General features: G+C 57.5%; 1 protein-coding gene across 3 annotated transcripts in view; it reads right to left on the bottom strand.

Annotated features, from left to right (window-relative positions):
• COL22A1 (collagen type XXII alpha 1 chain) overlaps positions 1-13,948 on the bottom strand; it is a 259,547-nt gene that overhangs the window by 5,927 nt on the left and 239,672 nt on the right. For all 3 annotated transcript variants that reach the window (XR_010936688.1, XM_067712824.1, XM_067712825.1), the window contains 9 exons: positions 12,808-12,852; positions 11,967-12,020; positions 10,150-10,203; positions 8,282-8,335; positions 7,755-7,826; positions 7,559-7,594; positions 6,700-6,744; positions 4,118-4,297; positions 2,507-2,573 (listed from right to left, as the gene is read on the bottom strand). Coding sequence is in view for 2 of the 3 variants with exons in the window: in XM_067712824.1 (XP_067568925.1) it covers positions 2,507-2,573; positions 4,118-4,297; positions 6,700-6,744; positions 7,559-7,594; positions 7,755-7,826; positions 8,282-8,335; positions 10,150-10,203; positions 11,967-12,020; positions 12,808-12,852 (607 nt within the window). In the remaining variant the exon portion in view is untranslated. The remainder of the gene's footprint in view (positions 1-2,506; positions 2,574-4,117; positions 4,298-6,699; positions 6,745-7,558; positions 7,595-7,754; positions 7,827-8,281; positions 8,336-10,149; positions 10,204-11,966; positions 12,021-12,807; positions 12,853-13,948) is intronic.

The following is a 13,948-nucleotide window of genomic DNA, read 5'->3' as shown; positions in this document are numbered from 1 at the left end:
CAGTTCATGAAGGAGGGCTGCCCCAAAGACAGGATGGCAGCTCACTGCCAAGCTCAGCCCTGGGGAGACAGTAACAGCTGCAAAACAAGAGTAAGAGAAATTACATCGAGAGCACACTGCACGGCACCTGTACCTACAGCCGTGGCCTCTGGAGCCAGGCAGCCTGGGCTGGGGTCCCCAAGCAGCCGCTGCCGGCCGCGTGGCCCTGGGCGAGCTACCTGACCTCTCTTAGCCTTCGTTGCCTCTTCTGCAAAATGGATGCAATGAAATAACCACCACCCCACCGGGCTGGTGTGAGGATGGAGCAGATGGGACAAGGCACTGACAGTGCTCCTGGAACAAGCTAAGTGCTGCGTGGACATCGCTGCTACGATTGAGGTGGCACTGACAGCAGTAATAGCAGCAGCAGAAGTTGTTGTTGTAATTGTCAGTTTGGGGAAACTGAGGCCGGTGGGGGTGGGTGGGATTTAAGTGGCTTACACAGAGCAGCTTAGGGATTTCTCCTCTCTAAGTGCTTAATTCCTCATCTATAAATGAAGGGCTGGATATGATACCACTAATGATCCTTAGGCGTCTGAAACGTGAAGATTACAGAACTGATTCAAAAGCCCCAGAGGTCCCACTGCCGGCTGCCACGCCCCCTTCTGCACTGGGCATACGGAGCCCGCCCGAGGGCCAGCACGGGCTTCTGCTCTGCTGGCCACACGGCCCAGACAATCAGGCCAAGCCCCTCATCTCGCAGGTGGCGTGACCCAGCCCAGAGAGGCATGTTGACACCCTCCCGGTACCCTGGTGGCAGAACCAAGGCAGAGTCGGGGGCTTCTGACAGCCTGCTGGGTCGGCTTCCCACGGCAGCCCCTCATCGTCTCACGCAGGGAAGCGGGAGGGCTGTGCTCTAGCGCTGAGACCCGGCCTCACGCCTCACTTCTCTGAGCCTTGATTCTCTCATCTTGAAAGTGGAGCTGATGTTTCCCCCTCGAAAGATTATTTGGAAGAAAGGACTCAAGCCCAGCAGACGCTCCAGTTAAACTAGTTCAAAACAGGGCTTGTCTCTGCCCAAGGGCTGGAAACTCCTCACAGGTGGAGGCCCTTCCTGTCACCGATAAATCCAGCCCTCGGAGAGCAGACCGTGGGGATCGCCACACGGGCGCCCTCAGGACCCACCCCGCCGGGTGGGGGTCACCATTCCAGCCTTTGGTTTCCTCTCCACCAACCCCAGCTCTGTGCTGTCCACTCCGGGGAATCGTCTTTGGTTCTCCTGCGTAGGGAGACAGACCATGCTCACCTGGACACGCCAAGAGGGCAGGGAAGAGGGTCATCTTGTTCAGTGCTGCGTCCCCTACCCCACTTAGAGTCTGCCATGTGCCAGGCGCAGAATAACTGTCTGAGACACCACCACGTGAATAAACACGTCCTTCCCGCTTGTCCATCCGTGCCTGGGAACAGCAGTGGGTTTCCGATCTTCCCTACTACAGAGTTGTCTGTGACTTTCTTCCCCTAACAGTGTCCCACACATAGGGCAGTGGGCATGGTCACTGGTCCAAAGAACATGACGGTTAAGAGCCTGGATTCTGCAGCTCGGTTGCCTGCATGCAAACGCTGGTCAGACACTTACCAGCTCTTCGGCCTTGGTTACGTTCCTCAGCATCTCTGACGCTAACAATCACACGCGCCTCACAGGCTCACCGAGGCTTCCACGGGTTAGCATGTGTTGAGCGCTGAGGACTCCACCCGACACAGGGCCGGCCCCGCATGCTCGTGTTATTACTGTTACCTTCCCATCTCTCTCCCTTCCTGAGCACCTGCCGCGTATGGGGCTCAGGCAAGACTGGGATTTCACCGTAAATCCAGTGCAGTAGGATTACAAGGCTTCTAGTTCCTTGAAAGCACTGTGTGTTCAGCCGCCCTCAGGGGCTCGGCACACGCTGCTCCGAAGGCCTGGGATCCTGTCCCTGCTTTCGGCTCACATGGCCCCTCCTCCGGGAAGCCCTTCCTCACCTGTCCGCCCCCTGAGCTATCCTAGGTACTTGCATCCTTCCTCTTCAACACCCCCTGTGCCAAATTAAACCACAGGCATTTCTTACTGTACTGAAGCCGCCTTGTCTGTTTATGTCTCTGTCTCTTCCCCGGGCTGTGAGGTCTAACTAACAGACCCGCTGCAGGCCTGTCGGGGCTGCTTCCTCATTAGATAAACAACTGAGTGCACGGAAGAAATGAAGGATCGTGAGAAGCTTGTTCTGTAGATGCTGAGCTTCCTGGAGGTAGTCAAGCAGCAGCAATTCAAGCTGCCCTGAGGAGAAGCTTGGAGCGGGATCTGTGCCAGAGAAGGCTGGCTGGAGCCTGCAAGGGGCGCCTCAACCCTGATTGCTGCTGGAGCTGCTCTTAGGCTGCCTTTTCCAACCAGGCTACAGAAGTCCCGAAGGACGAGTGAACGGACTGCTTCCTGGGGCTCTTAAAAGCACCCAGGACCCGACCTACACGGCTGTGATAAAGCCCAGCTACTCACTTTCCAGCTGCTTCTCCACTTCTTCTCGGATGAGCCGCCGCAGGATGTCCATGGATGGAGAGTCCCCCTAGGAGGGAGGGAAGGCGGAGTCGTTCATCCTCCCAGGAACCCTTGCCTCCTGAGACCTGCGATGGCTCGGGAAGCCACGACGGTCACAGCCCCATACACCATAGCTCCCTAGTTCAACCCCTTTTACACCTGGAGCCGTCTGCCCGCTCCCCGCCATGCAGGCAGCGTTATCCCGTCATGTACGGCGACCCCTTTCTCTCTGGGGCCCCTGCTCCCCCCGTCCCCGCACAGACCCCTTCCCCAGCTCTGGACCCGGGAGGTCTGCTCTGAGCCTCTCCCTGCCAAAATGCCATCTTCCTGCAGGACCCGCTCACAGGCTGCCTCCTGCATGAAATCGTGTTTGATTTCCTCCCACTGGTCACTTGGCTGCTCTGGTCCCCAGGGTCTGGCTTGCCCTGCTCTGGTCACAGAAACCGATGGGTCAGGGGGCAGAGAAGGCGGGCGCCACCTCCAGGCGCCCACGGCAACGTGCGATTCTTAGACGGATCCGCGAGCAGACCTGCTGCCGCACCGGGCTCCCCCCTCGTCATCAGAGCCCTTCAGGGCGGTGTCCACCCCCAAGGCTGGGGGCTGTACTGTGCTCATCTCTGCAGCCCCAGCGTCTAGCACAGCGTGAGATGGGCTCTGTGTCCTTATTCTCTTGTTTGCCTTTCTGGTCAATAATCTTTTAGGTTAGTCCCAGAATGTCCACCACTACCCACAGCAGCAGGAGAACTTGGCAAAGACTCAGAGGAGGGGTGGGGGGCTGGCTGCCTGGCCTCTTTCACGGTGGTGGAAGCTCAGGCTGGCCACAGGCACCCTGGCAGGGACAGTGACACGGAACCTCAGAGCAGGCGGGGGCTCTGAAGACCACGTAAGCCTGTGCTCTGAGGAACCGGAGGGTCCCCCGAGGGCCACGCGGGCTGCAGAGGCAGGGTGGGGAGGTCACGGGGACCTGGCCACCAGCCCCCACTGACACGTCCACCAAGCTCTGCCTTTTCCTCTCTACAGCCAGCGTGTGCTGATGCTACAAGTCTGTGAAAAATAAGAGGTCTGCCACGGGAATACAGTATGTTCAAAGAAAAAACACTGCTCTAAAAAAGCCTTTCCTTTTACATTTGGGAAAAGCTGGACCCAAAGGGAAGAACGAGTACCCCAGACAGGCAGACAGGAGAGAGGCAGAGCCGGGCACGGGACGGACAGCCAGCCGTCCCCGCGGGAAGCTCTGATCACTGAGATCCGGCTGCACCTTCTCAGTGGCCTGCGGCACCAGGTCCTGGGGCAGAAGAGCGCGACAGCCCGAGGAGTGGAGCCTCGGGGGTGCAGCACACTGAGAGAGAGGGACGCTGCTCTGGAGCCCTTGTAAGCCATGCGGCGTTACCTCCTTTAACCATCGCAGCGAGCGTCGGGAGGGAGGTTCTCCTCGCCCCTTTCGAAGGCTCGGAGAGGAGAGGTCACCTGCCCCGGGTCATGCAGGTTACTGGGATCTGTAACCTGGTCCCTCTGAAGCCCACACACCTCACGGGCTTCCCCTTCAGTCCCAAGGAGCCCCAATATCCTTACCCTCAGTCCTGGAAATCCTGGCTGGCCCGGGGGCCCCGGCGGCCCGGCCGGCCCATTCTCCCCAGGTAGTCCCTGGGGGCCCATTAGGCCTGTGTGACCTTTGTGGCCTGGGATCCCAGGGTCTCCAGGCTGACCCTTCCCACCGGGAGGTCCTTTGTCACCTTTGATGCCAGGATCTCCCTAGGGAGGAAAGAAGCGCTTCAGTGAGCAAAGGCCTAGGAGGCGCCCCCAGGCCAGACAAGACGTGCGGCTACAGAAGGGACTGCCGGCCCTTTGCGTCCTCAGCGGTGGAAAGGAGACCCCGGCCCTGGCAGGCCCATGACTCAAGTCTGATGCCACAGACCAGGACACGGGGGCCCAGGGAGACAAAGCTACCTGCCCACATCACACTGCTAGTCTGCAGAGGACAAGACATGAGCTCTGATTTCCAAATCCCAGTCCCGTGCTCCGTCCCAGTAGCGCAGCTCCACCTGCCTGGCTAGAGAAGGCCAGCCGCTGAGCCCGGCTGCCGGAGCTTCTGGCCCACTTCAGGCCCAGCTTTGTTCTCCGTCAGCTGGAGGGATGGTGGCACTCGTCAGCCAGAGGTGTCTCACCCGCAGGGAATCTGCCCCCTCCTCTCAGCCCAAGGGGGCCCGCAGAGGACGACACTGCCTGGGACCCCTTTCTCCCCATCGCTGGCCCAAGGACTGAAGTCCTGGATCAATGATCTGGGCGCCATGGCAACCACGGGACGGTCCAGTCCTCTGCCCTATCTGCTACCGGGTGTCTGACCAGCCAGCCTCCGTTGTCGGAGAGTCTGAAAATACGGCGGCCAGGCTAACAGCCTCAGGGTGTAAAAACTCCACTGCTCGGAGGCAGCAGAGGGGGGGAAACAGCAAGAAAAAGACAAGCCACAGGTAACCAGACATGGGACATGGCTATGGGCGTGACCCAGAGCCACGGAAAAGGAAGACGGTGCAGTTATGAGACCATCTGCCACATACACGCACGAAAAACGAAAAGAGCAAAACGGTGGGAAAAGTCTGACACGTTGCAGGGGATCTAGTAATAGGCATGTTGACACGCACACCCCACGCGGTTCTGCGCACGGACTAGGGCAAGATGCAGAGGACGTGCACAGCGACCGACCTGGGGAGGGGACGGGGACCAGAGGGCCTGGTGGAAGGGCACCTAGTCTTCACTGCAGCCACTTTTCTGCAGTTCGTATTGTTTAACTACGTGTCTGTATTGCTTTTTCAACAATAACAGAAAGAGCAGTGAATTAAAAAAGGCATTTACCCAGATTTGAGGGGGTCACCTAAATTTCTCGAAGGTGATGCATTTCATGGGGACATTGCCATCCGTGGGTGATCTCAAGTTCAGGGGTCTAGGAGAGTCCTGGTGCCTCGTGCCCCTCAATGCCAAGGCCTGTGGTGTGGCATTTCCTGCTCTTTAAACGTCTCAACATCCCTTTGCCGTGAGAGGACTTGTCCCACGTTTCAAATGTTCTCTGGAGTCCAAGGCATGGGGAACCTGACTGCTATCTGGCAACGTTCCACGAAACAGGGGAAGGCCACTTAACTGGGGAAGGCAACTCGCCATTATTGACTCGGTATTCGAGAAGATTCTATGTACTGATTCGGTATCCAGAAGATTCATACTTGCCGTCTGAGTTCCCCGGCTCCCAACCCAAACTCCAGCAGCTCCCGGGGGCCAGCTGGCCAGCTGCTGGGTGGCAAGACCCTCAGTGCCCTCCCAGCTACGGCCCCTCCCCCGGCTCCAAGCTCAGGAACCAGCAGCCATGGGAATGATGTTCACTGGGAAGGGAGGAGGGAGAGAGATCTGTGGGGGTGAGAAGCCCTGATGCTCTCTGCCTCCATTTTGCTCTGGCCTGCAGGCAAAGCCAGCTCCTCACTCATCCAACTTGCAAGGAAAGCAGAGAGAAATTCTTTGCAGCACCACGGAAAACAAACGGAGGGTCGAAGCGGGGTGGTGTGCCGTCCGTGTCGGGCAACAGTGGGACGGTGTGACGGCTGGCCAAGCGCAGGACCCTGGGCAGACGAGATGTCTAATTTCTCTGGAGGGAGCAGCAGTTGGCAGCGGTGAGAGAATGCCCCCTCCCCTCACCGGCGTTTCTTCCAAAAAAAAAAAAAAAAAAAAAGTGATTTTTTTCTTTCCTGTTGTTTTTTGGAGGAATGCAATGTAAAGAAGGGCTTTCTGAGCGCAGCGCCAAGGCGATTCATTATGGGAAAATCTGTTCCCTTGTCACCTCCAGGAACAGATCTGGCTCCTGGCAAATTGGCACTTTGGGCTCCAAGCGTGTCACACACAGGCGTTCGCACACGGAGAGGAGAGACGGAAATCTGTCAAAGTCTGGGCATGCTCGCCTTTGAATTTGTAATTGCGATGACTTTACTGCTTAAAATAACAACCAAAAAACCATGACAAAAGCCAACATCACTGACTACAACTTCGGGAAAGCCTCCCGTTGGGGGCTCACAAATTTCCGGGGGGAACAGAGAACAGAGAGGCCACCACAGGAGCCGCTCCGCAGGCCAGGCTGCTTCCTAAAGCCTTGGACACAGTCCCCCTGCCCCACTTACCCTTTCTCCTCTGGGTCCCGGCTCTCCCGGCTTCCCAGGGGTCCCCTGCAATGAAACCAAAGGAGGGTGGTCACTTAACCAGGGCCACCCCATCTGCTCGGGCATCCCTCTCTGCCCTTCTCGGTTCTTCTCGGATCCTGTGTGCTGAGGGCAAGGTGTCCTGGAGAAGGCAGGTCCTCCAAGAGTCCTGCTCCGGCCCTGGTCACGCCCTCCCGCTGTCTACACGCCAGTCACCCTGGGCTTGTGCTTCCTGAAACGTGCCTTCCCACACCTGCTCCTGTCCATCCTGAGGGCTGGAAGTGACCAGGGCCGGGGCGTCTCTGTTGACAGGAGGCACAGAGCCGAGGCTTGAACTAGAAACTGACATGATCTCACGTTTGTTCTACGAAGGTCACTCTGGCTGGTGAGTGGGGAAGGAGTGGGGCGGGGGGCAGGCTGGACACAAGGAAGCCAGTTAGGAGGTCACTGCAAACGTCCAGGTGAGAGATGATGGCGGTCTGCGTTAGGGTCCAGCGGGAGAGATGGAGAGAGATGGGCCGAGCTGGGAGGTATCGTGGAGTCAGAATGGACAGGACTAGCTGATGGACTGGGTGCGGAGAGCCACAGACAAGTCAGAGACATCACACGATGGTACCCTGGGCTGGCTCCCTAACTGGTGGGCCCTACGCAGAGTGAAGACGTGGAGCCTCATTCAGAAAGCATTAGGATTTCCGGACAGCAACAGCAGAACACAGCACGCGTGGGAGCCCTGCTAGGCCCAGGGCCCCATGAGACAGCACGTGTCGCCCGCCCACGAAGTGAGCCTGTGTCTCCCACAGGAAAGGGCACCAAGAGGAGAAGAGGGGTGCACGGTACTTGCCTCCTTGCCTGGGACTCCCTTCTCTCCCGGCTCACCCTACGACACAGAACACAATATCAGTGAGCTCTGCGGCACCGGCACGTTGCAGATAACACGACTGTCTTTACAACAGACATTTTCACCCAAGTCACGCTCCAGCACAGACAGCGATCAATGGGCCAGCCGGGGAGATTCCCCAACAGCGTTCTATGCTCACCTGCGGCCCACGGGGACCCAGGAAGCCAGGGAGCCCTGGGCTGCCGTTTTCTCCTCTGGTTCCCTTCTGGCCCTGCAGAGGGAAAGCAGGGCATTAATTCTTCAAGGTCAAGTGTCAACTCAAGAAGATTCAGAAACCTCGTAACCCCTCTGTACTCTGAAGACCTGGCACGTGAACAAAATAGAAGAGCCCTTTCCTGAAACGGAGGGGCTGGGCTGGGGAGAGATGGGGTACTGTGAGCACCCCACGGGGTGCGGGGGCAGAAGGAGAGTCTCCTGCAAACAGTGAACGTCTCTCCCATTCGAAGCAACAGAAGCAAAATGGGACAAACATTAAACAAAACACCTTGCTGTGTACGGGGCCCCCCAACTGTGCCTCTTGCCCTTCGGCCCGCTCGTCCCATGGTTTGGCAGGCGCACTTTGGGGGAAAGGTGTTCGGGAAACAGAGACCAGACAGTCTGTGATGTAAACCACACAACCTTTCAAAGACTGCCCTGATTCTGTCACAGCAGTGGGACAGTACTCACGGGATTGCCTGGAGTGCCATGGTCTCCTGGAGATCCAGGCGATCCGTTCTTACCCTGGTGGAAGAAACAGAAGAGAGAATTCTGCCAGGACCTCACAGAGCAGGACAGTGGGACAGAGAGACTGCTAGATGCGGAGGGCCTGATGTCACACGTACAGCTGTTACAGACCAGCGTGGCTCCAAGTCATTACTTAGAGGATGCGCCCTGATCAGAAGGCTGTCGCGTCCTTCCTCTGGCCACTGGGGATCACAGACCGCGGGCATGGAGGGCACCCTGAACCCTCACAGGCCGCTGACTCAGGATGGGAGGCTGGATTTGAGCCATTGTGGCCCCATCAGGGGAGAGTGGGGCACCACCTGGTGAGTCAAACACATGTGACCTGCCGCCCCCCACGTTCTTTCCGTAGGAGCCTGAAGACACAGTTCACGGCCACGGCCACGAGAGGCGGAGAACATTGGATATGATGTCAGAAAGTCCTGGGTTTAAATCCCCGCCGGAAGCTCTCGCCAGCTGCGTAACCTGGACCCAGAAAGCCCATATATCTGCCTTGCAGGTTTACTCACTCATTCATTGATTCCATTACTCACTCAAAATATATGTACATGCACACAAGCTATGCAAAATAAGCAAGATGCAAAGATGAAGTGTGTAACAAGCGTGCATTCTGTCTGTGTGCTAGTAGGTATACTGAAAATACTTTCAAAGATACACAAAATGCTATTAACAGTGGCTCCCTCTGGAGTGTGGGATGAGGGGATGAAGAGGGAATTTCCTCTTTACTTTCTAACATTCCATCCTGTATGACCCTCGCACCCTTATCACGGGTCACATTTATGCTCGTATATACAGGCACATAGACATTACAGCAGCCCCTATGACAAGGGCCCTGGGTTAAATGGGATACGGCAGGTGCTTCTTCTGACACAGAACCAGGAATGTAAGTACTTATCTTCTACATCCCTCTCCCATATTCGCTCAGGCTGCTCTTGGATTAGAGAAAGATTCACTTAAGTACATGTACGGGCAGAGATAATATTCAAAATATTTATTAACCACATGGCGTGTTATGAGTTAAATTGTGTCCTCCCACCGCCAACCCATATGTTGAAGTCCTAATTCTCAGTATGTCAGAACCTGAACTTACTTGGAAATAGGGTCCTTGCATACGTAATTAATTAAGATGAGGCCATACTGGAGTAGGAGGGGCCCCTTATCCAATATGACCGGTGTCTTTATAAAAAGGGGACTTTTGGACCAGGGACACGGCCTCAGGGAGAATACCATGTGAAGGTGAAGGAGGAGGCTGGGGTGATGCTTCTATGGGCCAAGGTTGCCAGAGCTTGCTTGCAAATCACCAGAGGCTAAGGGAGGCCTTCTGAGGGACGATTCTTCCTCACAGCCCTCAGAAGGAACCCATTCTGCTGGCGCCTTGATCCTGGACTCCTAGCTTACAGAACAGTGAGACAATAAATGTCTTGGATTTCTAGCCTCCGCACCTGAGAGACAATGAATTTCCGTTGTTTAAGCCACTGCGTTTGCGGTTCTTTGCAATGACAGCTCTAGTGAACTCATACAGGGCACGCCCTGAACGCCAGCATGCCCTAAAGCTAGAGCATGATTGGAGGGGAAGTCCTACGGCGCTCCTGCCGTGCCGAGTGGGTTGTGGGTAGGCGGTCCCAGAAAAGAGCCCGGAGAGTGTGTCCTAGGCCACTAGGGGGGCTTAGGGCAGTGGCTATTTACCAACTGCTAAGACATTCTGTCATTTTTTTAACAACACATAGGGCTGTACCAGGATGAACCAAGCAAATATTACCATGGTAGCAGCCCTGCCAAAGCAGGGAGCAGGTTAGTCTCAAAGCAAAACTCACCGGTAAGCCCCTCAGTCCTCGGGGACCCTGTGGCCCTGTGGGTCCAATGTCACCCTGGAACAGAGAGAGATCACGTTATCCAGAGTCGCCGCATGAAGACGGCAGAGACACCGTTTCAAATGTGGACCAAACTTCACCCAGTTACCCAAGAGGACCAAATGGTGCCCAAACCGTCTCATCGTCAGTCACCAGTTATTCTGAATACGGACAAACTCACTTCCTGCAGCTGAATAAATCCCTGTCCCCACGGGGATTTCGGGGGGCTCCATCTGGAACTAAGGCAGGTAACAGGGAAGAGAACTTCTCTTGGTGTCCTCTCCCTGAGTCTGGACAGTCACCTGGGGCTACTCCTGCCTCAGTCCTCACAGTAAGAAAAACCCCACCTGGAAGGTGTAGGGAACCTTCCAGGGTGCCAGGCAGTGGGGCTTCACCACGACCACCTACGTGGTCTTCCAGGCAGCCTCCCGACAGGGTTGTAGTTCTCCCCGTGTAATGAATGAAAAAAACAGAAGCTTGGCCATGCTCCTACACAAATTAGACTGTAGAACACCCCAGAAGATGGAGTTTTTAAATTACAAGTCAGAGAGCTAAGAAGGGGGGAAGAAGGCATTTGCACCACGGGCTGGCATCCTGGGCTGCTGTCCCAGCTGCAGCCTGACCTGCTGGGCGAGCTGAATCCCAACCACGCCCCTGCCTGGGGGCTCCCTTCCGGCCCTGTACTGTAAACTGAAGTGAGCAGGGTTGGCAAGACCAGGATTTTCCAGCTGCCCTTCAGCACCTGAGAGGCACCTTTAGGGGACAGGGCTGGGCAGAGGCCCCGCTTGGGGTCGAGGCAGCTTTTCTGCTTTGAACCTAGTGAGAGGCCTCCACACACTAGGCTGGGGTCTGTGCAACGGATCCCACTGCTCAGGAAAAGCACAAGAACTAGATCGGATTCCTGCTAAGATCCTTCCCTGCTCCATCGTCTCATGACAACAGGTCAGCCGAGGAGACAACACAGGACAAGCACCCGGGGGCAGCGGGCACTTCGCCAGGGCTTAAAGGCAGGTCCTGAAGGATGCAAGGGGGCGGGCATGTGCCCGCCTTGGACCTGAGGACCGTGTGCCCGTGCTCCTGACCCAGCACCCACTCCTGGGAGGCCAAGCTGTGTCCGCACATGTCGGATGGCCCTGCAGGCTGTCACGTCCCCAGGCCAGTGCCCTGTGGGGATGCAGAGCTAGAAGATCTGGACTCCACACTGCTTCCTCCTGCCTCTGACTCTGTGTGACCCTGAGGCAGTCTCCTGACCTCTCTGGGTCTTAGTTTTTCTATTTGTATGACTGGGGTCAAAGGTGGTTCGTCCCACCCTGACTTGCCCCCGAGTGAGTGAGAGCAGGTGAAGGGTACCCAGTGGTGCTGTGATGGGTCCATGAGGCCACAGAATACTGGAGATGGAGAAATAACCTGGGGAGACTCTGAAACGCCACTTGAGTCCACGTAAGGCCAGATCCAACTCGCGCATCACTGAGGTCAACAGACAAATCATGACGGATTCAGCAGAGCCTCCTCATCCGTCATATGGCATGGGCACCAGCCCTCTGAGCCGGAAGCCCAGTCCCGGGGCCTCCTCGGGACCCCAAGGAGAACTCATGCAGCCCGTGGTGCTGGAAGGTGAGGGATCACCAGCAGATTCCTAGAATTCGCCCGTGACTCTCTCCACGGTGGCCCCAACCCCCCAGTCCAGTTCCTGGGCCTCTCTTGGTCCTTCAGTGACGCACGTCCTCTACACCTCCTCCTCCCACAGGCCCAGCCGCGTCCCACAGGACACCCACACTCACATCTTTTCCTGGTGACCCTTCCCGGCCAGGGGGCCCCATAGCCCCAGGCTCTCCCTAGAAGGGGAAGCAGAAACAAAATAGCCGCCGTTAGGGAGGGAGATGCAGGACGCCCGCTGTCCCAGCCGCAGCGGTCTCGGAGCATCTGGGAGGGGGAGAAGAGGACGGCCCACCCAAAAGCACCCTACTGAGTCCTGGCCCCAAGTGGGGTCTGCAGTGTCCTTAAGGCCAGCTTCGAGGCCCGGGCCCGCTCTGCCACTCTGAGCTGCAGGGAGACACCTCCTGACAGATCAGGCAAACCGCTGGGGATTCTGTCTCCCACCGGACCCTCTCTGCACCTCAGCTTTCTCCTCGCTGTACAGAGCAGTGGGGTTAACCGGTGGACCCCTGAGGGTCCTTCTGTTTGGGGCACTTGGAAGAGATGGGGGAAGCTAAAGGATAGGAAGACAGGGCCCAGAGCCTTCCATCTGGGATAAGCCGATAGCTCTGGGACCTCGGGAAAACCACCCACATCCTCTGGGCCTCAGTTCCCTCCTCTGGAAAGTAGACCTAATGACAGCACTCGTCTCCCCGGACCCAGGACAGCACAGTCTGTGGGCAGCACAGCCGGCAGTGACCACACCTGACTTCAGGCTGACTTGGTCAAACTGGTTGTACATCAGCGTCTGGCCCCCAGAAGAAATGTCTAGAAACACTTGACTGAGGAGGGATGATGTTTCCAATGCTGCCACTGTCCCCTCTGAGGTGACACGGCACTGCCCCGCCTGCAGGGCCCGGGAGCCCTCTGCCTAGAAGGGCCAGCTCAGGTGCACTGGGATGACCTGATGGCGACACGTCCACTCACCCGGGGGCCAGGGTGGCCAGAGTCACCGGTGTGTCCCTTGAAGCCCTAGAACAAAGAGAAGGAAGTTACCCCACCAAGGAGCAGGCTGACAGCGTGGGACAGGGTGGAGTCCAGGGAGATGGTCCAGCGCACCCTGACCCCTCTCTGTGTCTCACCCGATGCCCCTCGTTCCTGACCAGTTGCCGGACATGGGCCAGGTCCCTGAGGCCTGACTGGGTGGCCAGGCCCTTCCTCCTGGTCACTCTGCAGCGAGGGCAGGGCTGCTGGGGCCCATCCCACAGATGTCCTGGAGGGTGGTGGGGTCTCCCCACGTGTCTCCTGAACTCCCGCTTCTTCCTCATCTCATACCACGTGGCTTGGACCCCCTCCGCCTGGATCCTGGGGTAGGCAGTTCCCTTTGAGACAACACTGCCTTCACCCCAGGTTAGGGCCTGGGCACCTTCCTCATTCCTGTAGCCATCGCTGGTCCCCCCCAGCAGCTGTGAGTACAGCCAGCCCGGAAGCCTCATACTGGGCCACGGGGCTGGGCCCTCCCTGCACAAAAGAGCAGCTTGAGATATTCTCCCTGAAGCACAAGCCCTCTGAGCAAAGACGAAGCTGTTAGCGGAGCTGACGCTACCATCTGTTAACAGTCAGGCCACCCTGATTGTGGAAGAATCCCCACTTCACAGATGAGGAAGCTGAGTCTCAGAGACGTAGAACACCTGCCCAAAGCCCCACAGCTAGAAAGGAATCGGATTTGGGTCCAGGCAGGCCTGCGCAGCCCCAAAGCCCTCCCACTTCCCACTGTCCCTCCCCCAGGCTCTGCTCCTGACCAGCTGGGACAGCATCTCTGCAGCCCGGGGGGCCGGGTGCTTGCCCTCCTGCTGAGACCCAGGCATTCACAGGATGCTGATCCCACAGCTGAGCAGGCCCTGCCCGCCCTCCCCAGGCCAGCAGACCACGTCCAGGTCCTGGGCCCTATCCTGCTGCACGTCCCGCCCCACCCGTGGTTCCTGCGGCAGGCCTCACGTGTTCACCGCTGCTCCCTCCTGCTGGCGTGCACTTGCCCGTCGTGTAAATCCCTCCCGGTTACAGGCCTTGCTCTCGGCCAGCCTCCCATCCCAACTCCAGCATCTCAGTCACCCCTCCTGCTGTCACC

This window comes from Pseudorca crassidens, chromosome 17 (genome assembly GCF_039906515.1).
Source record: "Pseudorca crassidens isolate mPseCra1 chromosome 17, mPseCra1.hap1, whole genome shotgun sequence".
In the NCBI taxonomy this organism is placed as follows: domain Eukaryota; kingdom Metazoa; phylum Chordata; class Mammalia; order Artiodactyla; family Delphinidae; genus Pseudorca; species Pseudorca crassidens.
Note: the sequence above shows the minus strand (reverse complement) of the source record. Positions and strands in the feature narration are given on the sequence as shown.